Source organism: Babylonia areolata, chromosome 10 (assembly GCF_041734735.1).
Source record: "Babylonia areolata isolate BAREFJ2019XMU chromosome 10, ASM4173473v1, whole genome shotgun sequence".
In the NCBI taxonomy this organism is placed as follows: domain Eukaryota; kingdom Metazoa; phylum Mollusca; class Gastropoda; order Neogastropoda; family Buccinidae; genus Babylonia; species Babylonia areolata.
This window is the reverse complement of record NC_134885.1, coordinates 19,705,694-19,733,318: the sequence shown is the minus strand read 5'-3', so window position 1 is coordinate 19,733,318 and position 27,625 is coordinate 19,705,694. Positions and strand designations below refer to the sequence as shown.

The 27,625-nt window shown below is 41.1% G+C and overlaps 1 protein-coding gene across 1 annotated transcript; it reads right to left on the bottom strand.

Annotated features, from left to right (window-relative positions):
• Positions 1 to 4,029: 4,029 nt before the first annotated feature.
• On the bottom strand, positions 4,030 to 27,293 carry LOC143286870 (flavin-containing monooxygenase 1-like). Its single transcript, XM_076594764.1, has 9 exons — positions 27,016 to 27,293; positions 17,013 to 17,153; positions 15,546 to 15,763; positions 14,093 to 14,351; positions 12,351 to 12,406; positions 11,698 to 11,937; positions 10,838 to 11,009; positions 9,516 to 9,757; positions 4,030 to 9,194 (listed from the first exon to the last, which is right to left on the bottom strand). Exons 2-9 carry the CDS (start codon positions 17,134 to 17,136, stop codon positions 8,862 to 8,864), a joined length of 1,644 nt encoding a protein of 547 aa, XP_076450879.1. The 5' UTR covers positions 17,137 to 17,153; positions 27,016 to 27,293; the 3' UTR covers positions 4,030 to 8,861.
• Between the last annotated feature and the right edge of the window lie 332 nt (positions 27,294 to 27,625).

The window sequence follows — 27,625 nt, the reverse complement described above, 5'->3', positions numbered from 1 at the left end:
GTTAAAAAAAATTGTCATTGGTTAATTCTTACTTTTGAAATGAAAAAATATTTTGTATTTAGAAACAAAAACTTTGTATTTATAATTAAAAAGCACTTTGTATTTAGAAATAATATTTATTTTGTACTTAGAAACAAAAATTATTATGCATTTTGAAACAAAAAAAAATTGTATTTAGAAACCAAAAGCATTTTCTATTTAGAAACAAATTATTATGTATCTGAAAACAAAAAAATATGAGGTAGTTAGAAACAAAAAGTAATTTTTATTTAGAAATGTGATTTATTATATATTTGGAAACATAAATTATTATTGTGTATTTAGAAACAGTAAAAGCTTTTTTTGTGGAGCAAGCATTTCTGGTGGATGCTGAAAGACAGTTTCAGAGTTACTGAAGCAGACCATTAATAATGTTAAAACCATGTTAAATATTAAAAAAAAACCCACATGATTTGGTTGTTCTAGGATACTGTCAAAGAAATTTTTCACACTCAAGACAAATGTTAAAAAAAAAAAAAAAAAAAAAAAAAATATATATATATATATATATATATAGAGAGAGAGAGAGAGAGATAGAGATATATATGTTATATATATATTTTAAAGGTGGGAGTGGGGGAGAAAAACCTGAGAATTGATAAAATTTCAATTAATCTCTTTTGACAGATGTTGGTACTCTAAAACCAGCTGTCGCATTTTCCCTGATAACAGATTTATGGAAAATGCACAGTTAAGTGTCAGAACTAAATGGTCTGTTGTTGAATATTGTCTATCTGAACATTGCTCAGCTTCAGTTTAAAACCATGTTAGGGTGGTAAGTGTGAACATTGATATTTTTATTATGGTGATTGTTGGGTCGGTGTTACAACAAATTGTTTAGCTAAAACCAGGGCATTTCGCTTATTGTTTCAGTCGTTTGGAGGTGGTAATAGTGACATGTTTATGTTTACATTGTCAGTTATGAGCTGTTTATAAATGAAGGAGAGACGGACTAAAAAATCCAATAACAGATCTGTATATATTGTTTGACACTCTTGGAAGTGTGTGTGTGTGTGCTCCTGCATGTGTGTTTACGAAGCATAGTATAGTTATAAAAGAGAAAGAATGAAATCAGATAAGTTGTCTTTTTTGTCAGTATAACCTAGTTTATCACAGTGATGGTCAGAAAGTTGTCAGAATAATTTGAAACAACTGTTCCAGGAATATGAATGGGTTGAATGTATTTTTTCAAGAAATTGTGATTACACTGGAGAAGTTTGAAGACAAGAGGGTTGATATGTTAATGTAGATAAAAAAAAGTATCTCTGGTATTTTGCATCAAATATAATATTTTGAATAATTTATCAGTGTGGAGCATGAAATAAAACAACTTCAGTGATTTATTAGTGTACTGCATCAATTGCATACTTTTCAGTGACTTGTCAGAGTAGTGCGTCAAATAGAACATTTTCAGTCATAGGTCAGTGTTGGAGATAAGAGTCTATCAGTTATGTTTTTGCAACTGTGTACTGATGTTATACATTGCCAGATGGCTAAATCCTTTCCAGGTTCAAGCCATTGTGTACTTGCATTTTGTGACGTGTCAAAAGTCTCATTTTGCAACTAAATGAGTTTTGATTTCTGTGCAATAAGTATGCTGTTGTTCAACTTTTTTGGTGAACGTGAAGGCGCTTCAGTGTGTTTTATCATGTTGTGTTCGTGAGTGTTGTGTATACTTTTATCTGTTTTTTGTTGTTTCAGCGAAGGTAATTATCACTTATGGAATACGACTTTAATGCTTGTCTGATTAAAAAAACAAACATAACGGTTAACATTTTTTTTTTTTTTCTGCAGATGGATCTCTTATTACAGATGGATCTTTTATTAAGTTTAGGTGATACAAAATCAAAACATTAAGGTGAAATTAACAAGTTTTTATACTTTTTCAAATATATTATTTTAAATTAGTGTACTAAATTTTGATGGCTCGAGCAAAAACTGTTGAGATGAAATTGCTCCAATCAGCTATTTAGCCAGACAACATTTCGAAATTGTGTGAAAATTTTAGAACATATTCAGCCAGACAAAATTTTGGAATTGTGTGAAAATTTTAGAACAACCTGGTCCAGCAAATCAGTTTGGACATGATGACAAAGTGTTAAAGTACATCAGTGTTGAGTTATGTATATGTATTAATAGGAATAACCGTTGTGTGTTGGAAGAAATTTTGCATCAATTTTTTAAGGCAAGAAGAAAAGGCAGTGAAGGATTTTTAATGAAGAATGTTAAAGCTTTCTGTATTTTGTTTTTCTCATGTATTTGGAGCTGTTGGGCTGTTTGTTGTCATTGATAAGATGGGGTTCTTAATAAAGTCATTATCGTCACATTTTTGTATGTTGTCTTAGTTGATTTGTTTGTGTATGCGTGCATGTTCTCACATATTTATGGTTGTGTGTGTGCGTGCTCTTGTGAGGGAGAGATTTGTGTATGTACATCTGAAAGAGAGGTGTGCATGTTCATGCGTGTTTGTGCTCGTGAGAGAGGGAGAGGGGCTTGTGTGCATGTGTGTATACACTTGACTGTGTGTGCGTGCGTGCGTGCGTAAAAATACAAGATTGAAGGTGCTTTGTAGCTTGGATGGTTGCCAAGATGATAAATATGATGCTAGAAATGTGAGCTGTTGTCAAAAAGTTTACATATTGGTCACACTGGGGGCTATTCATGCAAATATGTATGCAGATAAATACAGCTCAGTAAAGCCGGATTAAAAATATATTTGCTTGACAAATGAGAAAGGAGAAAAAAACAAAAACCCCTCCCCAAACATATCCTGATCAGATGTAGCCATGACCGTCCAGCTGTGTGTTCATATCCACTTAACATTGTCTTGTGAAGACAATGGATTAAACAATGGATGAAAAAACAAAAAAACAACAGCAAAAGTATAATTTGGATCAACTTATGCAGTTAACAGATCATCTAATAGTAGGAAAATCAATAGTTCTAAAAGAAAATTATTTTACGTGGAATGTTGCTTTAGTGGTTTAGCTTTTAGTTATTTGTCCAAACCAGAGTTATGAAGGCAGAGAAACTTTGATTGAAAACTGTAAAATGTAGATTAATGTGGGCTGCTTTTGGTAGAACTATTCCCTTTAAAGCACACAAATTATGATAGTGACCAAAACTAAGACTTGGATTGATCTGTGGAAGTACCCAACACCTGAGCTATGAAGGCTTTGCCTCTTTTCTTATCTCAGAGAAATTAACTCCTTGACTGCTGACACTTTTTGAGGTAATCTGTGAGTCCTATGTACACAAAAAGAGGAGGATGGCAGAATGGATAAGACGCTCATCTGCCGACTCAGTGTCTGTGAGGGTCTGGGTTCGAATCGCACTCTCACCTTTCTCCCAAGTTTGACTGGAAAATCAAACTGAGCGTATTATCATTTGGATGAGACTATAAACCACAGTCCTGTGTGCAGCACGCACTTGGCACAGTGAAAAAGAACCCATGGCAACAAAAGTGTTGCCCTTTGGCAAAATTCTGCAGAAAATACCGCACTCAGGTACAGAAATATGTATACATGAACTCAACGTGTGACAACCTCATTAAGTTATACTGCTGTCTGTCATCTGCCTAGCAGACATGGTGTCATGTTTATGGATTTGCCCGAACACAGCGATGCCTCCTTGAGAACTATGCACACTAAAGCTATGGTAACTTCTCTGTAGGAGTTTATGCATGAAATTATACATACTGATGCATGGTAAGTTACTTTTCTGTGTTCACACGGAAATAAAACATAAGGAAAAACTTTGTGATTTGTTGGTATTTATTGAAATTATTACTTATTTATAAAATCTTGTGAATATTTGTGCAAACAAATTCACAAATACATAACATAGAAACAAACAAAAAATAAGCATTAGCATTTTCTTTTTCAAAATTATCTTCTGAATCCTTGTACAAGTTTTTTTTCCATCACTGTCTGCATCATTCATAATTTTCTCAAACATCTAAAAGGATTGCTAGGTTCAGTTCTGTGGAGCAAAAAAAAAAAAAAAAAAAAAAAGAAAGATTTTGTGAGAGCTGAATGACTGGGTGAGTAGGAAAAGGAAGATAATCACTTTTATGAACATTTCCAAAGCCTGTCAGGGAATCTCCCCCTTCTCAATTAGGCACAAATGTTTGATGAAATACCTCTGGTAATCTAATGCAGATAGGCACCACTGAAGGCTCTTAGAGCTCTGTTCATTTAACGGTAAGAGACAGTCAAGTGGTGAAGTTTGTACAGCTTACAAGCTTTTTGTTTCAATTTTTATTTTTTCTCTTGACATTTACTTTAACATGGTGGAATGGGTCCTCAGAAACATCAGCAAATGCATCCAAAATGATTGAAAGTGAACAGAAGTATTGCTAGCTGAGCAAAAATGGCCCTGCAGAAAGATAATTTTCGTGTAAAAGCATGCCCAAAACTCACTCCACACTTATTTCCATTTTTCAAACCAAATATTTTGAAGGCATTTGTTAGAGATCAATCTCATAATGGTTCCCATAATGCCAAGAAATACAAATGACCACATGCATTTTAAGAGATCAATCTCATAATAGTTCTCATAATGCTAAGAAATAAAACTGACCAAATGCATTGTTAGATGAGTGGAAATGAGCACAAGATGATTTAAACAGATAATCAATCAATCAGTCAATCAATTCATCCATCCATCCATCCATCCTTTTAATGTGTATCCACACAAGATATACAGAAATTCACCTTCAGGCTCATCATTACACAGGGACAAAAAGTTAGAAAGTATCTTAAGAAAAAAATAAAATAACAGTCATTTCATTATGAGAATATATGATTATATCACATTCAAACCAAAAGTGAAAAACTGCTCACTCATATAACCATGGTGGTGAAAGGGGGTGAGGGAGAGGGTGTAAGAGGGAGGGAAGCAATGACCATCCAGTAAATTTAGTTATCACATTGTAATACAAACAGTAAAAACATGAACATTTGACATACAAATATACAATTATGAAAAAAAAAAAATCTACCTTTGAAACTACACTTGATTACAAATGATCTGAATGGGGGTGGGTAGGAATGACCCACTTGTAAATAAGGAATACAGTTTGAACACAAAAACTTGGCTTTGAAACCATATCTTCCCAGAGTATTTGTCATAAATCTCTATCACAATGGTTTTTTTGGCTCTCTTGCGTTCACAACTCCCCAAACTGCCTGGCGGGCAGGTAAAGTGCTCCTACAGTTCACAGCACCCCACTCCGCCCATCACATTAGTAAGCACCGATTTTCAGAATAAGAAACCCTATTCCAAGTTATCAGAAATTCTTTAAAAAAAAAAAAAAATGCAGGTACAGAAGGTATGCATTAAACATAATATTTTAACAAATATGTGAACAAACACTTTTATAAACTCGGGAGACAACTTAACAAATATGTGAACAAACACTTTTATAAACTCAGGAGACAACATAACAAATATGTGAACAAACACTTTTATAAACTCGGGAGACAACATAACAAATATGTGAACAAACACTTTTATAAACTGGGGAGACAACATAACAAATATGTGAACAAACACTTTTATAAACTGGGGAGACAACATAACAAATATGTGAACAAACACTTTTATAAGAACAAGCACAGGGGGAGGGGCTCCTGAAATAGTATCTGGTGTCACGGAGTGAATGAACGATACAATGTGTCTTGACAGACTGGTAGATGGCTGCCTGGTGTTTCACTCACAGGAGAAAGATGGCAAAGTAGATAAGATGCTCACTGCCAATTCAATGTCCGTAAGGGTTTGGGTTAGAATCCCGTTTTCGCCCTTTCTCCCAAATTTGACTGGAAAATCAAACTGAGAGTCCAGTCATTGGAATGAGATGATAAACCGAGGTCCCGTGTGCAGCAAGCACTTGGCACTCTGAAAAAGAACTCAAGGTAACAAAAGTGTTGTCCTCTGGCAAAATTCTGTTGAAAAAATCCATTCAGATAGGTACACAAAAATACATGCATGCACTCAAGGCCTGATTAGCGCGTTGGGTTATGCTGCTGTCAGGCATCTGCAAAGCAGATGTGCAGTGTATATGGATTTGTCTGAATGCAGTTGCGCCTCTTTGAGAAACTACAACTGTTTCACTCACAACTTGTGGGATGGAAAATGGAAGCCTTGCATGAAGAGGACGGATTTCTTGATTATTCTGGAGCAGAGTTGAAGAGGATGCAGTCAGATGCTTTGAAAGAGGGGGTGACAGTGTGGAAGGTGGGGGAGAAAGTGACCCTGAAAATGATGTGCCATTACTCTGCACTACATTTATCATGGAAACCTGACACACATGCTCCTGAGGTGAAGAAATTTACACAGGATGCTGGCTCAAAACATGAACTGCCAGGTTATACAATACAACTGACTGCTTCCTGTGGAATACATGTGTAAATAATGCACGGGTAAGCTAAAATTCATGGAACACTTAGAACAGTCTAAAAGATTTCATTTTGTACAGTTTGAGAACATTCAGTTGTTTGTGACACTTCTTTTGTTTGACTTTTGTGACCAAGCTGTACTGGGGATACTGTGCGGATGACTGGGACACACATCAGGCAGGATGGTTCCTTTACATCACAACTAACAAAGCATTATTTCATACAATATTCACGCTAAGTCTTTATTGTCATCACAAAAACACATGATTAAGTCACATCACTGGTGACAATGATAAGTGCAGCAGCAGTATTATGACATATGCATGTGCATACCAACAATCTTTCTTCTTGGGCACCAAATAAGCACATGCTGAGCAAATGAACTGTGTTTTGGGCCAAAACTGTCTCAAAATATTTTGTATTTCTCTTTTTATCACAACAGATTTCTGTGTGTGAAATTCAGGCTGCTCTCCTCAGGGAAAGCGTTTCGCTACACTACAGCACCCCCACCCCCCCTTTTTTTTTCTTCCTGCGTGCAGTTTTATTTGCTTTTCCTATTGAAGTGGATTTTTCTACAGAATTTTGCCAGGAACAACCCTTTTGTTACTGTGGGTTTTTTTTACGTGCACTAAGTGCATGCTGCACAAGAATATGGATACTTGGAAGGCACAATACTGCTGGTAATGCAAATGTTAGAGGGTTAAAGCATATTTAAGCACAGTATTGAGAAACTGAACTATGAGAAAGGGATTCAACATTGCATGAAGAACCATCTCTCTATCCTTTTCTGTTATAAATCATTTGACATCACACCATTTCTGAAATGGATACAGACAAATGCACACGTACACAGGGATGCACACACATATGCAACAAAAGTGGAAAACTGATTAAGCAATCAAGAATTGAAATTGTACCATGATTTATCTGGGGGAAAAAAAAGTACTATCAGACATGTACAAAAGCAGTCTTCATACAAGGAAAATAGAGGAAATAAGGTATTCTTACTCTGTATTTGACAGGATTATGTTAAAACCAGTTTGATCTGATCTTGACAGGACCTGATAAATCTATGATAGTGGTATGGAAACAGATCATTTTCACTTGTGATTACCAGTACTACACACTTCACTTGTGATTACCAGTACTACACACACAGTACTTTTCAAAGCATGTCACCAGTTGAAAAAAAAAAGTCAATGTTTGCTGAGGTGCACTGACTTTCCTCTCATGTGTAGCATCTTCACAAAATTAGTGGCTAGAAAGGTCTTGCTGTATCTACCATCCTGCCAGGTTTAGTTTCTGTGCTGTTCATAGAGTTGAGATACTGTCTATGTCAGTGTTTTTCTTTTTTTCTTCTTCTTTTTTTAATTGACACAAAACCACACATACAGATGCACCACTCTCACGCATATATGTGCACTGACAACTAGATCAGACTCTTCATATGGATTTACTTGATTAACAACTGTGACTCCCCCCAAAACAAACCTGTCCAAGTGATAATTAAACCTTTATTTAGTACTGACTCAGCTCATCAATGTGGGTTTGTCACCCCTTGTGATGATGAGAGACGTCTAACTCTATTCACCTCCAACTCACCAGAACAGAGACTTGTGCTTGTTTTCCAAGGTTTCTTTCTTGAGGGATTGGAACTCACAATGCATGGTCCACTACTGCCAAGCCAAAGCTGACAGTCTAATTCTGAACCAAATGAAATAGGAATAGCCCCATCAAGTGGGAATAAGGTGACTTTTCTGTTTTTCTAACACAAACAAACCAGCTTGTTGAAACCCACTGTTCATCATGACCTCATCTCCAAGGAAAAAACATCACTTTATTTTGACACACAACCAACAGACCCGGAGGAAATCTAGCAGACATTTTTTGTGCCCCAATGACTCTTCAGAGTTGAGGGAGAAGATTCTGCTAAAATTAATTCAGAGTTCTGTCCAGTTCATGAAACAAAAATTAATGTGCTTCAAATCCGTGCCTGATGATCTAGTTTGCATTGTTTCAGGCACTATGGGGTTAAAAGGGATTTTTTTTTTTAATCACAAAATTAGCATGATATGGTTACGTAAAACACCATCAGCTTATAATATTCCTGATATAAAAAATATTGAACAAACAAGTATCTGATTCATATTACCAACAACATTCTGGACATATAAAGACATTCAAAAAATTTTCTGGAAGCACCACTGATGACTAAAACAAAATGAAGGACTGGTTAAAATGTACAGCCTGGGCTGCCACACCGAGACATTTCAAAATAGCACAAATGGGAATGTATTTTTGATGTTTATATTTGGTGTGTGTGTGTGTGTGTGTGTGTGTGTGTGTCTTCATGTGTGCTCTGAGTGTATTCATGTTAGCTTGTACATTCTCACCTTAAACATTCAGTCCAATCAACCTCTGTCCCTATCTACCCCAAAAGTAGAAAACCACAGCCAGAATGACAGGCACCAAAGCCACCAGACAGCCGTATCCCCAGGCACTGCCTGCCCTCCCTTCCCTCCCATCTCCCACTGTGCGATGCTGGATGGAATACACGGTTTCTCTGTACGCCTTTTCCGTGGCTTCCCGCGCTCCTGCCCACATGTGAGGCCCCTGCAGACGGTAGTGAAAGGGGTAAATGGGCCCGAACATCACCGCCTGTGCCATCTTCACATCGCCTTGAAGTAGGAGGCGCCACCAGTCAGGTCTCACACCAAGTTCAGCAGCAAGGATGTCGGAGATGACAAAAGAGACAAACTGAAAAGACAGTTGACAGTTTTGGATACTCCTTGAAAAATTACAAGAAAAGGAAAGGCACTGTGTTTTTAAAACTGTTTTACTTTAACAATTTAGCTCTGATCATTTCTCAGTCTATCAAAGAGATAAAACATGTCACCACAGTGCACTGCCATCTTGTCTTTTCCTGCATGTAAGTGAGCAAGATTCCACCACAAACCAGTCCAAACGACACAGAGGGAAGGATTTCTGAAGCTGTCAATCTTATCGTTTACTATGATACAATGATCAATAAAAAACAAAAACAAAAAAGAAAGGAAAAAAAGAACAAAATATACAAACCGAATATTTGTAGCAGCCATGAGTTTTAAGCTGCTGTTGGTTTGTGCGATCAACATCCTGCTGTCTGACTTTTCTGTCAGGGAGCCGATGCCTGCCAGCCAACACCCGAGCTGCCAGTCGTGCCTGCAGTTCCAGAATAGGGGGAATGGGTCCGGAGGCTCTAAAGCAGCCCACTAGAGCCAGGGAGTCATGGGGCAGTGACATGGGGAACGCCATTTTGTATAGTTCAAGTCTCCCACTTTCTGTCAACACAATCAGTGACCCCAGCTAAGTGACCGCAAATGCTTCATTCAGAAAAGGAGTGAAGAAACAAGACTAACTCTCTGTCAACACAATCAGCTACCCCTGCTAAGTGACCGCAAATACTTCATTCAGAAAAGGAGTAAAGAAACAAGACTAACTCTCTGTCAACACAATCAGTGACCCCTGCTAAGCAAATAATTAATTCAGGACAGGACTGAAGAAATGTGAAGTTCAGTCAGATGTTCAAATACTATGGGAGATAATCTGTTCAGCTAAGTATTGATGTCATGAGGAAAATATCTGATCACTGAAGAAATGTGATATTGAGTTAACCGTTCAAATGATGCAGGAAATAATCTGTTCAGCTCTGTATTGATGTCATGAGGAAAATGTCTGATCAGTTTAAAAATTTACGCAGACAGCAGAAAACGGTTTAATATGCTCAACACTGCAGTGATGCAGGAAATCACTGGGTCAGGTGAGTGAAGAAATAAAGCAGGAGGTGGTGACTGTTGGCTCTGTTATTGTTCTCTACACTCCAAATGTGGGGCGACAGGAAATAAAACACTCATCACAGACTGAAAACAAAAAGGGGATCCATACTGCAACTTGAAGGTCATGCACAAGTTTAATTAATCACCAAATCTGTTAATGAAACAAAATTAATGTTTGCTAGTCAAAGAAGCACACAAAGTAAATCACAGAGATGATTATTTGCCTCATGTAAATACCAGCGACACAAACATACAGGCACTCACGCATACATACATTCTTGCATGCAAGCATACAGTTTCACAAATATCACACATACACACATCCACAAACATATGAAAGCATATAATTATGTATTCATGTACATAAAATTACATGTGCATAAACTATCCTCACAATTATGTGTGCACACACACGAATGCACACTTATTTGCACACTAATGTACAAAGCCACACACTGAATACCGTCCAATGACAATGAAGATTACAAAAAATCAGCTGTGAAATTAAAACATGAACACAGCTCCTTATTGTTTTAAATCCTGAACAGCCAACAGAAACAGAGGGTGCTACTGCTCTTCCCTTACTGGGGTCAGAGGACACGATGGACGGGTCAATGGCGTCAAAGTTTCTTTTGTAACCTGTGGTGAAGATGATGTCATCGACCTCCTTCAGCACCTTCCCATCCTTCAGGTGAATCTCACCTGTGCCTGTCACCCTCTCTATGGCAGACACCACCTTCACCTGGCCTGTGAACACCTGGAGGCACGCATACAGTTATAATCTAGTGAGCACATATACATGTACACACATGTACACACACACACACACACACACACTCTTATATATTATTAAGCACATATACATGTATGCATCACACACACACACACACACACACACACTTATATATTAGTAAGCACATATACATGTATGCATCTCACACACATACACACACACTTATACACACACACATGCTGGCTATGTGGCCAGGTGATCACTGCCATCATTTGTGGGCTCAGAAAGGGGTGTCCTGTGTATGCCGAATCAGTATAGCCACTTCTGAACACCACCACGTTGACTCAGCAGCAGTGCATGGTCTCTTCTGATGAGGCCTAATGATCATTCCCTGTGGACTGGTGTGAACTTAGCCTTGGTCTGGTTTTGAATGGGGGGGACTTGCAGTGAGCAACATGGGGAAATGCCACTGAAACAGTGCAGATGATGGGGCATCAAAAACGAATAAAAAAGGATAAGAAAAAAAAGGAAACATGAAACAACTAAATCATCTGCACACCCATGCAATAACCTTGATCACAACCTAACAATTCATACGCAATGACACACATGACAACAACAGAACACAACATCAACAACCATACCCTACCAACACATATGCACACGCAAACACACACACAAACACACAGCTGTGGGCTGTGTCACAGTTCACCTTAGCCGGCAGCTGATCATTGATCAACACACTGGTGAAAATGTCAGGGGTGGATGCATCTGGCTGGATCCCAGAAGTGACTGGATTCAGATACTGTGTAGAGCCACTGACGAGGATGCCAAGCATGATCCACTTGGGAATGTACCTCAGCAGCATGCGGTTCAGACGGAAATCTGCTGGCAGAAGACCACCATGGACACGAGGAATGAGGTATGCTCCGTGATGCACACTCATATACACCTACACAAACAAAACAACATAAGTCATGACGTGTTCATTTCAATGACACTCAAATAAATACACATACAGATATCATACAAGTCAACATAAGTCATGATGTGTTCATTTCAATGACACTCAAATATACATACAGATATCATACGAGTCAACATAAGTCATGATGTGTTCATTTCAATGACACCTAAATATACATACAGATATCATACAAGTCAAGACGTGTTTATTTCAGGACAATCACATACAGTTTATATATTTGTTTACCTATCAGAGTGGATTTCCTCTACAGAATTTTGCTACAGGACAGATTGTTTTTAATGATCACAATAGTTATGAGAATGCCAGCTAATGTAACAGCTAGTTATCATATCTAAAAAGAACTTCTTTCCCTGTCTGATGCAATAATCTGCTGTTACCTGTTTGGCTACAGGTGCAAGATCACATGCCACATCTCCTGCCGAAGATGCAGAACCTGGATGTAGGAAAAGAAAAGAACAAAAAAGTGAACACCTTTCTTTGAAACAGGACATTGAAACATTTCAACATCTGAACATTGCACTGAATTCCGTAATGCCATGAGAGTTATGGAAGATGACCAAATGCCTCAGACATGATGGCAAATCAAAAAAAAAAAGATGCAACAAATCAAAATAAAAACCTTAACTGTGGAAAACAGACTACTCTGCTGAACAACTTTACACAGGCCTGCAAAAACATTTCTAAATCAGAAACAATTTTTCTCTTTGTATCAACAGAAAACGTCATACATTAGATAAGAACTTCATCTGAAAAAAACTGTCCCTCGTATCAAAAAAATTCTCCAGATGTAAAATTTTGTTCATTCTAATACCAAATGAAACTCACTACCAATGCCATTCAAACTGCAATCTTTATTTTGACATAGCTCCTGTGGGATTCCTGGGGTTTGACCCAATTCAGTTGATGATAACTAGATTGGAATTTAATGAAAAAGAAAAATCACTGTGATTATAAACAAAAAATTCCCTGCCAAACTCTTGCTTACAATTCCTGTACTGCAATTCAACTGTTTCACCACCAAGTTTCTGTGTGAAAACCAATCCCCAGTGCCAAATATTTTAGATCGAAGCTCTCAGTCACAGTCTTTGGCTCAAGTAAAAACAACACACGAGATCAGGGGGTGAAGACTAGTCATTGTTCTACTGCACAGGAAACTGGATGCAGCTGTCAAGCTTTGTTAAAATGTCAAAAACGACCTTTTAACACAAGCCCTCGATGTTGACTTATGTGGCCTTTGGTGATGCGCTGTTCATTTGACTGAAGTCACTTATAGTGGCATGAGAGTTAATATAACACTATATGATGGAACATATCAGACAAGTAATCCAACAGGAAAAAAAGGTAACTCAGTTCAACACAATACAACTGACTACACCAAGTCAGTATTATCATGAAACCACTCCTTCAATCAACCTTCAGAGGTGGACAAATAACTGAAATAAAGTATTTTACACCTGTCGACAGGATACTGCTGCATCATGTGAAGACTGACATGACAGCAATTCTTAAGAGACAGAAGCAAGTGCTAAATCAGTTTCAGTTTCTCAAGGAGGCATCACTGCATTCAGACAAATCCATATTTGCAACACTGCATCTGCTAGGCAGATGCCTGACAGCAACATAATCCAAAGTGCTTGTCAGGCCTTGAGTGCATGCATATGTGTTTGTGTACCGATCAGAATGGATTTCTTTTACAGAATTTTGCCAGAGGGCAACACTTTTGTTGCCATGGGTTCTTTTTCAGTGTGCTAAGCACATGCTGCACACCGGTCCTTGGTTTATCATCTCATCTGAATGACTAGAAGCTCAGTTTGATTTTCCAGTCAGACTTGGGAGAAAGATTCAAACTCAGACCATCATGGACACTGTATTGGCAGATAAGTGTCTGAACCATTCTGACACCTTGCTCCTTCTTTCAAACAATCAGGGTCATGGAGGATAACCTAATTCAAGGCAATGGATACCTCAGACATACTCCTGATCCTTGCTGAATCAGTAAGAGGGAATGCTTCATAACATTTATCACTCACAAGCATACACAAGATCATACAGAAATGTAGCAGCGAAAGCACTTTCCTACAAAAATAACAATGAAAATATGCTGAGCAAACAAACATACCCACAACAACAGCCACCCTGTCCTTGAAAGGCTGTGAATTTTTGTAGCTGTTGACATGGCTGACACGACCTGGGTACCCTTCCCTCAAGCCAGGAGTGTCCGGGATAAAGGGTAGAGAAAAGAATCCCTGACACAGAATGACCCCACCATAGGTTTCCGAGGTCTTCTCATCACTTTCTGTGTTGCCCTCCATTTTGCATGTGGTCACTACCCAGCGTCCAGTTTCATCGTAGTCGTCAGTTTTGTGAACGCTTAGGACCTGGAAAACAGACATAGTTCTAAGATTCATTGATGAATATATTTTTTAATCACTTAAAAAAAAAAAAATCATGTCCTCTTAAATTTACAACCACTCTACCAAAAGATCTGAAATTTACAACCAATCTTAAAAAACAACAACATATATATATATATATATATATATAAAAGGTTGTAGGAGCAATGTAAACTTGGAACATGTAAATGAACTGATGACAATTACGTTTCCTTTATCTGAATATTGTTGAAAAATGAGGAGTTTGTATTATACTCCCAGTTTGGTTAAATATACTTACCATGTCAAACTGATGCAAATTAGGCCTATCTGCTTCTTCTTCTGGCCAAAATTTTTCGTGGCAACTCAGTGATACAACACCTTGCCATTAGACCGCCGTCTGCTAGCCAATGAAATGCCGTTTGCAGCAGGAGGTAAACAATCATTCCAAACATCAATTTCCGAATGACAAAGTGGGAGAGTAAAGTGTAAAAGGGTCCCCACTGCACTGCACTGACATGCTTCAATCAGGATAGGGGCCAAAATTTTATTTTGGAAATCCTAAGTGATGGAAAACGTGGACACAAACACTAGAAAGTGACAAAACATGCATGCATGTCTGTTCTATATATCTTCTAGGTGACAGACCAATGGAAGCCTCAATGCAACACTGCAACAGATAATAAAGGGAGGCAGAAATAAGCAGCTTTAGTTTCTGAAGGACATCATGTCACAGCATTCAGAAAAATCCATACATGTTACACCACATATGCCAGGCAGTATAATCCAATGCTCGTGTCAGATCGTGAGTGCATACATAATTATATATTTGTGTACCAATCAGAGTGGATTTCTTTAACACAATTTTGCCAAGGACAACCCTTTTGTTGCCATGGGTTCTTTTTCAGTGCACAAAGTGCATGCTGCACACGGGACCTCAGGTTCTGGTCTCATCCAAACAACTAGACAATATGCTAAGTTTGACTTTCCAGTCAAAGTTGGAAGAAAAGGCAAGACTGGGATTCTAACCCAAACCCTCACAGACATTGTACTGGCAGACAAGCTTCTTAACTGTTCTGCCACCTTCCACCTAAAGCAGAAGTAACCACAACAGCAACAGTGTAAACATAAACAAAAGCCAAAGAACAGGATCATCACCAATGGGAACATACTGACACCGAACACCAGTTGTTGCCTCACCTTCGTGTTGAACGATACATGTTGCACCAGTTTGAAATGTTCAGCATAGCTCTGCAGATACTGCTGAAAGAGGTGATGGGGCAGGTAAGGCGGATAACTGGCCGGCATGGGGAAATCACTGAAACACGTCATGGCTTTACTGGTATTGGTGATGAGACTGTCGTACATCTGAGGCCCATTACCGTACTTTGGTGTGTCTGGTGTGTACCACACCCCACCTGAAGGAAACACAAAAATAATGTTTGGTCAGTGAGTGGTGACTATTTCTTTCTTTTTTTTTTTTATCTGCTTTGGGTTGGGTTTTTTTTCCCGTTTTATAACTTCTTAAGTGCTGGGCTTTTGGCTTGTGCTTTGTATTTACCATGTAGTTTTGGGTTGTGGAGGCCAACCATGGTGGGCAAAATCACAATTTTTTTTTTAAACACACCTCTGTTATGACCCACTAGGGCCAGGTTTGGATCACTGTCCACCATTCTGAAAGTGTCAACTGGTTTCTGAGAGGGGTACTTTATATAACATCCATGAATGACTGTACAAAGTGTGACCGGGTCCTGCTCCTCATGAACAATTAAAGGAGAAATACCAAGCTTTCTATTGGTGCATATTGGGACACAGCAACACTGAAATAGAAATGGAAAATACACGAGGTGACACAGATGTACGTGTATGTCCTTTACAAATAGTGAAGCATTTTAGTGCACACACACACACACACACACACACACACACACACACACACACACACACACATGTATATATATGTCTGTGCTTGGCACTCAAGAGGTTAACTTAAGTTTCATTACTCTTATTTTGTTCTTGTTGTCAGCTTAACATATAAGTAAAGAAAACAGACAGTGTGTGCAAATGCTTTGGATTTTCAAGTTAATGTTGTTTCACTAAAAGTGATATCAGACAATGATGTAACAGTATGCAGTGTGTGTGTGTGTGTGTGTGTGTGTGTGTGTGTGTGTGTGTGTGTGTGTGTGTGTGTGTGTGTGTGCAGGTAAGAGAAATATATCACACACACACACACACACACACACACACATATATATATATATATATATATATATATATATATATAATGTATGTTTTTGTGTGTGTGTGTGTGTGTGTGTGTGTGTGTGTGTGTGTGTGTGTGTGTGTGTGTGTGTGCAGACATGTATGTCCATGTGTACAACTGTGCTTGATGGTGTATAATGTATCTGTCAAAGGATGTGTTGCAGCTAAAATGGGATTTACTTTCATGATAAAACTGTGAAGACTCAGCACTTTTTACAATACTAATGCAAGTCAAGAAGAAAATAAATTTCAGAGACTCTGAGTCTCATGACTGAATACAATCAGGAAAAAAAAATTCAATGGAAACAGGCCAGTCTGTTACAAGGAAAAAAAATGACCGACACTGAAAGTGCTTTGGTCACTGAACAGTTCCGCTACCTACACTGAAAAGTGAATCATTCTCACCCAGATCCGAGTTGATCTCAAAGCAGTGGGGCTGCAGGCCCTCCTCCAGACAAGCTTTGATGGACGTCAGTCCTGCCACCCCACAGCCTACTATGGCCACCTTCCGTCTGCTCTGCTCCCTCATCCTCTGCTGCAGTGTGCCTGCACGAAGAATGATGAGAGTAATGACTGTAAAGGGTGTCATGTCTCTAATCTCACAAATATAAAAACAAAAGTGGTGATGAATAGTTTGAAGAGCAGTGTGTGTGTGTGTGTGTGTGTGTGTGTGTGTGTGTGTGTGTGTGTGTGTGTGTGTGTGTGTGTGTGTGTGTTGTTGTGTGTGTGTGTGTTGTTGTTGTTGTGTGTGTGTGTGTGTGTGTGTGTGTGTGTGTGTGTGTGTGTGTGTGTGTGTGTGTGTGTGTGTGTGTGTGTGTGCTGTGCGTGCGTGCGTGCATGTGTGCGTGTGGGTGTGGGTGCATGTGCGTGTGTGTGTATGTGTTAATGTGTGTGAGTGTGTGTGTGTGTGTGTGTGTGTGTGTGTGTGTGTGTGTGTGTATGAGCTTGTGCACGTGTGTGTAAATGTGTGCATGCATGTGTGTGCATGTATATGTGTGTGTGAAGGTGAGTGTGTGTGTGTGTGTGTGTGTGTGTGACTGGCGGCATGTTCATTTATAGTCACAGCAGAAGCAGTCAACAGAGCACTATCAGCACCAGGTCTCCATCAGCTGCAGTGGCAGAGATATCAATCCCTGTAAACTCTTAGAAACACCCAGGAAATTGAGGGTAAGGATGTGCAGGGGTGGATGTGGGGATCATTCATTCTTAATTTTTTAACAGACCCTTAGTTTATTGGTCTACTCAATGTGGATTCAGTGAAAACATAGCAAAGTGAGAGCTGTACGATCAATAAGCTTAGTCTCTCCATTAGAATGGGAAGTCATTTATAGTCTAGCCTTCTGTAAAGGACTATGACTCTCAAAATAGGAGGCACTGGCTCTTACTGCCTGCAACCTTGGGGGGTAGTTGGCCTTTGGAAACCATCCCAACGCTGACTGTCCTAAAACCCTCTTGGCAGATTGAGTGGGGATGTAACTTGGGCATGACATTCTCCACAATAATCCAATTCTAGCCCAGATAGATGTGACAGCAGTTGCCTCCTCTGCTATTCTTATGGTCACAGACATGACTATCAAACATATATACATGTATACATACATACATAAACATGCATGTGATTGGCTTTGGCTTTGTTTCATCACCTGAGACTAGTACTGTGACTCACAGCCACAACCTGAGCTCAGTGCACCATGTACGTCATGAAACTACCAAAAGTTATAAATCATTCAAAAACAAAACATGCGGACCACTGTAGCTGTCCAAAAATGAACATGTTGGAACCATTTAGGTGTCCAAACAAATTGTGACTGGTTGTAAGAGCACCAAAATACAATGAAACTGGGACAGTTGGCATCAGTGCAGGGGATACTGGGATCACTTTGATTTAACACCAAGAACTGTTGACAGTCATTACATTCTTGATTTAACATTTAGTCATCAGTCATCCAAAATGACCTTTCATCCTTCATTTCATCACCCCCAAGTCCTGTGGCGACAGGCGAGCGACGAAACGACAGGTGTGGGTACACTGGCAGTCGCAGCCGCAGACCTGCACGCAGGCGGCTCAGGCCATAGGGTCGTTCTTCGTCGACAGGAGCAGCGATGGAGCTCGGCAGCCGTCTGAGCGTCTGAGCAGCCCTCTTTAGGAATGCACTGCTCACCTCCCTGGCATGAGGAAGGGGCTAGAAAAGGTGCCCTAAAAATTGCCTGCTCCATATCACCCTGGCCAGCATACCGCGGCTGGCGGGGACCCTACATCAGCGGTCGAAACAAAGAGAAAGAAAAGAAAAAAACAAGGATCGTTCCTCTCACCATTGGTGCTTGGAACATAAGGACTCTCCTGGACAGAGATAATGCGGACAGACCCCAAAGGAGAACAGCACTAGTTGCATCCGAACTCGCCAGATACAACATCGACATCGCAGCCTTGAGTGAGACTCGGCTTGCAGGCGAAGGCGAGCTCTGTGAACGGGGATCTGGTTACACCTTCTTCTGGAGTGGACGAGGAAGCGAAGAGCGACGTGAGGCTGGCGTTGGTTTTGCAGTAAAAACAGCACTTGTCAGCAAGCTAGCTGGAATCCCAAAGGGAGTCAACGATAGGCTTATGACCATGAAACTCCCACTGGCATCTGGCCAGAAGCACCTCACCATTGTCAGTGCCTACGCCCCAACCATGACCAACCCGGATGAAGTGAAGGCGAAGTTCTACGAGGACCTTCACTCTGTCATTGCTGCCATCCCTAAAGCAGACAAGCTCATCATTCTTGGGGACTTCAATGCTAGAGTTGGCTCTGACTACATCTCCTGGGATGGAGTGATTGGAAAGCACGGTGTGGGCCACTGCAACCCAAATGGATTGCTTTTGCTTCAGACCTGTGCAGAGCACGAACTGCTGATAACCAACACAGTTTTCTGCCTCCCCACCCGTAACAGGACGTCATGGATGCACCCTCGCTCAAAGCATTGGCATCTCATCGATTATGTCATCGTCAGGAAAAGGGATAGGCAAGATGTACGTGTAACAAAGACCATGTGCGGCGCCGAGTGTTGGACAGACCATCGTCTTGTAGTCTCGAAGTTGAATATTCGAATCCAACCCAAGAGACGCCCCCAAGGCCAGAAGGCTCCAAAACGGCTCAACATCGCTAAGCTGAAAAGCATCACCATCAAACAGTCCTTTGTGGAGCTGCTGGAAGATCGTCTGGAATCCGCCTCTCTGGACAACCAGAATGTGGAGTCTGACTGGAGGACCCTGCGTGAGCTGATCTATAGTACAGCTTCAGAGACCCTGGGACCCATGACCAGAAAGCACAAAGACTGGTTTGATGAAAACTGTGATGAAATCAAGCAGCTTCTGGATGAGAAACGCCGTCTGCATCAAGCCCACCTGAGCAACCCAAAGTCCACATCAAAAAAGGATGCGTATGATGCCATCCGCAGGACTGTTCAGCAAAAGTTACGCCAGATGCAGGATAAGTGGCTGAGTGACAAAGCTGATGAGATCCAGGGATATGCTGACAGGCACGATATGAAGAGGTTCTATGATGCCTTAAAAGAAGTCTACGGCCCCACATCCTCAGGATCATTCCCCCTCCTCAGTGCAGATGGGAATACCTTGATCACCGAGAAGGAGAACATTCTCGAACGATGGGCTGAGCACTTCAACAGTGTCTTAAATCGCCCTTCCTCCATAAATGATGAAGCCATAGACCGTCTCCCACAAGTCCCCATCAACGAAGCACTGGACGATCCGCCAACACTTCTTGAGACCCAGAAAGCAATCCGTCTGTTATCCAGTGGCAAAGCACCTGGCTCAGACTCCATACCAGCAGAGGTCTACAAGGATGGAGGCACTGTGCTGACTGAGAAGCTTCATCAGCTGTACTCACTCATGTGGAAAGAAGAGACGATCCCCCAGGATTTCAAAGATGCATGTATCATTCACTTGTACAAGCGAAAGGGGAACCGGCAAGCCTGTGATAACCATCGGGGCATTTCCTTGCTCTCCATCGCAGGCAAGATACTTGCCAGGATCCTACTTAACCGCCTCACAGCACACCTTGACCAAGGTCATTTGCCTGAGAGCCAATGTGGATTCCGGAAAGAGCGCGGAACCACTGACATGGTGTTTGCTGCAAGGCAGCTGCAAGAGAAATGTCAGGAGCAAAATGCTGATCTGTTCTCCACCTATGTCGACCTCACTAAGGCCTTCGACACCGTGAGTAGAGAGGGACTGTGGAAGATCATGGCCAAGTACGGATGCCCTCGGAAATTTATTTCCTTGGTCAGCCAATTCCATGAAGGCATGCAGGCTCGAGTCCAGGACAATGGTGAAACATCTGCTCCTTTTGCTGTCACAAGTGGTGTCAAGCAAGGCTGCGTCCTGGCTCCAACGCTGTTCAGCCTCATGTTCTCTGCAATGCTTACTGATGCCTTCAGAGATGGCGATGTTGGAATCGGCCTAAAGTACCGAACAGATGGCAAGCTGTTTAACCTCAGAAGGCTTCAAGCAAAAACGAAGGTCATGACAGACATCATCAGAGACTTTTTGTTTGCTGATGATTGTGCCCTCAACGCTGGATCTGAAGCTGACATGCAACTCAGCGTCGACAAGTTTGCCACTGCCAGCAGGAACTTCGGCCTTACCATCAGCACGAGGAAAACTGAAGTTCTCCATCAGCCAGCCCCAGGGAAACCCTACGTTGAGCCCAACATCACAGTCAACGGTCAGAGACTCAGTGCGGTGGAGCGGTTCACATACCTTGGCAGCACACTGTCACGAAATGCGACCATCGACGATGAAGTGAACGTCAGGATTGCAAGAGCAAGCGCAACTTTTGGTAGACTCAATGCAAATGTCTGGAACAGAAGAGGCATTAGTCTTGAGACCAAGCTAAAGGTCTACAGAGCAGTAGTTCTCCCCACACTACTGTACGCCTGCGAAACTTGGACAGTGTACCAACGACATGCCAAGAAGCTGAACCACTTCCACACAACATGCCTCAGGAAGCTACTGAACATCAAGTGGCAAGACAAGACCCCAGACACAGAGGTGCTCGCAAAAGCCACCCTTCCCAGCATCTTCACCATCCTGATGCAGTCCCAGCTTCGCTGGGCTGGACACGTGGCGCGTATGCCAGACCATCGGCTGCCCAAAAGGCTCTTCTATGGCGAGCTGCAACAAGGGAAGAGATCACACGGAGGTCAGAAGAAGCGCTTCAGAGATACTCTGAAAGTCTCTCTGAAAGCGTTTGATATCAACCCTGACTCCTGGGAGGAATCTGCAGTGGACCGTGACAAATGGCGCGCTGCTGTGCACAAAGGCGCCAGGTTGTGCGAGGCCAACAGGACTGCTGCAGCTGTTCAGAAGAGGCAGGCCAGAAAGTCACGGGCAAACAAGCTCCCTGACAATGATATGCCTGTCTTTGTCTGCCCCAACTGTCAGCGAACATTTCGTGCGCAGATTGGACTATTCAGCCATCTGCGCACTCACAGATAGATTCATGAGCATCCTTCCCCCCACCCCACCACCACCCTCCCCCCATCCCCCATCCCCCATCTGGATGACAACGATGGTCATCATCGATCTCGATGGACACACCACCACCACCACCAACACCAACAACTGTTGACAGTCATTACATTCTTTGATTTAACACCAAAAACTGTTGACAGTCATTACATTCTTTGCTTTAACACCAAGAACTGTTGACAGTCATTACATTCTTTGCTTTAACACCAAGAACTGTTGACAGTCATTACATTCTTGATTTAACACCAAGAACTGTTGACAGTCATTACATTCTTTGATTTAACACAAGAACTGCTGACAGTCATTACATTCTTTGATTTAACACCAAGAACTGTTGACAGTCATTACATTCTTTGATTTAACACCAACAACTGTTGACAGTCATTACATTCTTTGCTTTAACACCAAGAACTGTTGACAGTCATTACATTCTTTGCTTTAACACAAGAACTGCTGACAGTCATTACATTCTTTGATTTAACACCAACAACTGTTGACAGTCATTACATTCTTTGATTTAACACCAAGAACTGTTGACAGTCATTACATTCTTTGATTTAACACCAACAACTGTTGACAGTCATTACATTCCACATTCCTAACATGACAGCTTTCATAAATCAGTACAAGTCTTGATCAAACTTGTCAAAGACATCAAAGTGAAGAGAAAATTCAGCTGAGGTCAACATGAGAGTAGGGTATAAACTAATAAAGGCCACACTATTTGGTAAATTTTTATGCATTGAAGTTAACAAACAACACAAATGATTCTTTTACACCAACTCGTGTTTCATACTTTTAAATTTGATGACTGGACCAAACAGTGCTACAGGGTTTATGTAATGTCTGGCTGCTTTCCTGGGCAACTTTCCGTTTCCATGGAAAAATATGTGTTTCTCATTGACATGAAGAAACTCTGATGGAGCTTATAGAACATCTTGTGTGTGTGTGTGTGTGTGTGTGTGTGTGAGAGAGAGAGAGAGAGAGAGAGAGAGAGAGAGAGAGAGAGAGAGAGAGAGAGAGAGAGAGAGAGAGAGAGAGAGAGAGAGAGAAAAGAAAGAAAGAAAGAAAAAATACAAAAAAGACAATTATCATGAAATGATGTTAATTCAGTTTACTGACTGCAATTGTTTTGTATTACAAAGCAGTGCTGATTTAGATTTAGATGAGATGAATAATGGAATGCCTGCAGGAGATATCAGTACATGTCATTAAAAAATCAAGTGAAAGCGTGATGTTGCCCAATGATGCAGTGTCTGGTTTCAGTTCCTAGTGTTTGTGCTCACTCAGTCTCTCTCTCTCTCTCTCTTGAACACACACAAGTTCAGTTCAGTTCAGTTCGGTTACTCAGATCAAGGAGGTGTCACAGCGTTCGGACGCAACCATATACGCTACACCACATCTGCAAAGCAGATGCCTGACCAGCAGTGTAACTCAATGTGCTTAGTCAGGCCTTGAAGGGGAAAAAACTGAAAGAAAATAAGTGTGTATGTGTACAGAGAGAGAGAATTAAGAGATTTCAGTACTGAAACATATCCATTACACATTTGAAAAATTCCCATTTACATAATATCTTTAGAGATAATGCATTCAGTAAGTACACATAGCGAAATGAATGGTCCGCCTGAGAAGAGTAACCAGTAAACACTTTCAACATTTTAAGGTGCAGTTAGTGCAAAGATGGGGTTACAGGGTACTTGACAGTATATGTGTGGGTACCTGCATGTGTCTGTACATACGTCTGTCGATCAGTGTGAATAGATGTGTGAATCAGAATCAGAATCAGAATCAGAATCAATTCTAATGTCAATTAAACCTGAACAAGGTTTATGAGACACGCATGCAAAGTTACATGAAACCACGCACAAACAGCAAAACAAAATAGATAAATATTGAACAAGAGACTGAATCACTCCTGCACACTATGGCGTTTTTGGCAGCAGTTACTGACAAATTTCCCAAACAGTTGAGATGATGTGCCCCTGAGTAAACCTGATGTGTTTATTTAATAATTGACTGTGTGGCCACACCCATCAGTGTCATTTGGAGAAGTTTTTTTTAATTTAAAAAAAAGAAAGAAATTTTTTTAGAAGGAACAACAACAGAAGTAACTCTTATTTCCTTCAACAAAGTATCCAAAGGACACTGATGGGTGTGGCCACACAGTCAATTATTAAATAAACACACCAAGTTTACTTGGGGGGTACATTATCTCAACCCCACTCCCACCAATATTGGTGCGACTTCAACGCAGCTGTAACTGAAACAGCCCAAACAACTCTTGGAAAACAACGCATCAAAAAGAAGCCCTGGGTCACGGACGACATCCTACAGCTGTGTGACAAACGTAGAGACCTGAAAAAGAAAAAGAATGAAGAAGAAGGGGCAAAACAGTACAAAGCAGTTAACACCGAAATCAAGAGAAGCATGAAGAAGGCAAAGGAGAATTGGATTGAAGGAAAATGCCAGGACATAGAGGAAAACCTGACAAGAAACAACAGCAAGAAAGCCTACCAAGTTGTGAAAGAACTTACCAACACAAGGCAAGGTAGAACTATGTCCAACATCCAGACCAAGGATGGAAAATGTCTAACAGAAGAACAAGACATCCTAAAGCGATGGACAGAATACTGCTCAGAGCTATACAACATACAGACCACAGGTGATCCAGCAATACTGAATGTTCCACCAGCCACTGATAACAGTAATCACCCCATACTCCGTGAAGAAATAGAGGCAGCAATAGCATCGCTGAAAAAAGGGAAATCGGCAGGAGTGGACAACATCCCATCAGAACTGGTCCAAGCAGGGGGTGAAGTTATGATAGATGTGCTACTGAAAATCTGCAACAAGATCTGGCAAACAGGGGAATGGCCCACACCGTGGACACAATCACTGATCATCACCCTTCCCAAAAAGGGCAATCTCCAGCAGTGTCAAAACTACCGCACCATCAGCCTGATTAGTCATCCCAGCAAAGTCATGTTGAAGATCCTGCTTAACAGACTGAAACCACAAGCAGAAAACATCATTGCTGAAGAACAGGCAGGTTTCAGACCAGGAAGGAGCACAACTGAACAAATCTTCAACTTGAGGTTGCTATGTGAGAGGTACCATCAACACCAACAAGACCTCTACCACGTCTTCATTGATTTTAAGAAGGCATTTGACAGGGTCTGGCATGCAGCTTTGTGGGCTACCATGAATCTGTACAACATCAACGCCAACCTGATCAGACTGATACAGCACCTCTATGACAAAGCCACCAGCGCCGTCTACCTCAACAATAGCATTGGGGACTGGTTCAGAACCACAGTCGGAGTGAGACAAGGCTGTCTACTCTCCCCAACACTCTTCAACATCTTCTTAGAAAGAATAATGACTGACGCACTGGAAGAGCATGTAGGAACAGTCAGCATAGGCGGCAGAACAATCACAAACTACGTTTTGCCGACGACATTGATGGACTGGCTGGAAAAGAAGAAGAACTGGCAAGCCTGGTCAAACATCTAGACAAAGCCTCCACATCGTATGGAATGCAAATCAGTGCGGAGAAAACCAAACTGATGACTAACAACACCAACGGCATCAGCATTGACATCAAAGTCAACGACGAAAAGCTTAAAACAGTCCACAGCTTCAAATATCTGGGAGCAATCGTGTCAGATGAAGGATCTAAACCAGAAGTACTCTCGAGAATTGCCCAAACAACAACGGCACTCAACAAGCTGAACACCATCTGGAACAACAAAAACATCGCTCTCAGCTCAAAAATCAGACTGATGCGTTCCCTGGTTACATCAATATTGCTCTACGCCTGCGAGACTTGGACCCTGACTGCAGACATCGAGAGAAGAATCCAAGCTGTCGAGATGTGATGCTTTCGTAGACTACTTGGCATCTCCTACAGAGACCACATCACTAACACGGAAGTGAAGAACAGAATCAAGCAAAGTATTGGACCCTACGAAGACCTTCTGTCCATAGTGAAAAAACGCAAACTTAGGTGGTATGGACACATCTCCCGATCATCTGGTCTTGCCAAAACGTTCCTGCAAGGCACCGTACAAGGAGGCAGAAGGAGAGGACGGCAGAAGAAGAGATGGGAAGACAACATCCGGGCGTGGACAGGCTTGACGCTCGGTGACGCCCTGAGGAAATCAGAAAACCGTGAAGAGTGGAGAGGGGTGGTGGCCAGGTCAGCAGCGGTGCCCCAACGGTCTGAACCCAGACTACGGGTGAGGTGAAGGTGAAGGTGATAGTATTATTTCAGTCCAACACTCTTTCCCACCCTCAACAAGTAAGTATCATGTATGTATGCGAGTATGTGAGTGCAAGTATGTAAATATGAGGTTGAGCAAGTTTTGATTATCATCACACACACACACACACACACACACGCACAAGACAAAAAAAAAAGACAAAAAAAAAAAAGAAGAAAGATATAAGTTACTGAAGCAGAAATGTCAAGAGTGAAATCTGACCAGGAGTCCTCAAGAGGAAAAGAAAACTAAAATGTGTGGTGTGTGTGTGTGTGTGTGTGTGTGTGTGTGTGCGCGCGCGCGCGCAAGCGAGCGAGCGAGCGAGAGAGAGAGAGAGAGACATGCAAAGTGCATGGGTGTGATCACAACAGTGCAAATCGTGGATATTATGGAAACATGCTTCGGTGATGTCGCACTTTAGCAACCTAAATTGCTGAAGCTGGATTTAGGATGAAACTCTATAAGCTGTAGCATTCATTTCAAGAACTCCTGGGATCGTACACTGAAAAACGAGTTTAGATAACAATACAATGTTGCCTCATAACACACACACACACACACACACCACACACACACTGGCCTTCTACAGAACTTGTCAGTGTCGATGGCATACCTTGCCGAAGTTGAAAACGGAGCCCCTTTTGGTCTTCTCTTGTTCGTGACCTATTTTCTCTCAGTGAACTAGCTGGACTTCATTTCTCTCTCTTTCTCTAACCTTTCATGCAAAAGCTGCTGTATGCGCTGACACGAGTTAATTGTCACCAACTTCTCGTGTTTGCTGGGATTCAGGTTCGTTGGTTCCGGGTTAAAGTCCTAGTTTCGTACATAAATATCATGATTTGACATTAGTAGGGTGAACTGCGGACTTGGGAAATTTTTTTAATGAAGGCTTCACAAGTCATGTGAAAAGTTGCCAAGAGGGGTCGATAGGGCTGTTCACTTGTTTAATCGGGATAAGTTGCTATTCTTTTAAGTCCCAAAAGTGGATCCTTGATCCGGTTTCATTTCTCACTGAGTGCGCAACGCTCTCTCTCTCTCTCTGTTCGGTAGTCATTAATTTTTAACGTCTGTTCACTGGTGTTGAAAAAAAGGTGTAGCCTATGCAGTGCGTGTGTGTATATGTAAGTGTATAAGAACTTGAACGTACTCGAACTCGTACAAAGAGTCTCTCTCTCTCTCTCTCTCTCTCTCTCTCTCCAGTCTCTCTCTCTCTTACACCGTGT

Excerpts from the sequence above, each read along its gene's own strand:
- LOC143286870 (XM_076594764.1), bottom strand. The coding sequence starts at position 17,136 with ATGAGGGAGCAGAGCAGACGGAAGGTGGCCATAGTAGGCTGTGGGGTG. Across the intron at positions 14,352-15,545 it reads ATGTATCGTTCAACACGAAG|GTCCTAAGCGTTCACAAAAC; the intron begins GTGAGGCAACAA and ends TCTGTTTTCCAG. Across the intron at positions 11,010-11,697 it reads ATGATCAGCTGCCGGCTAAG|GTGTTCACAGGCCAGGTGAA; the intron begins GTGAACTGTGAC and ends GCGTGCCTCCAG.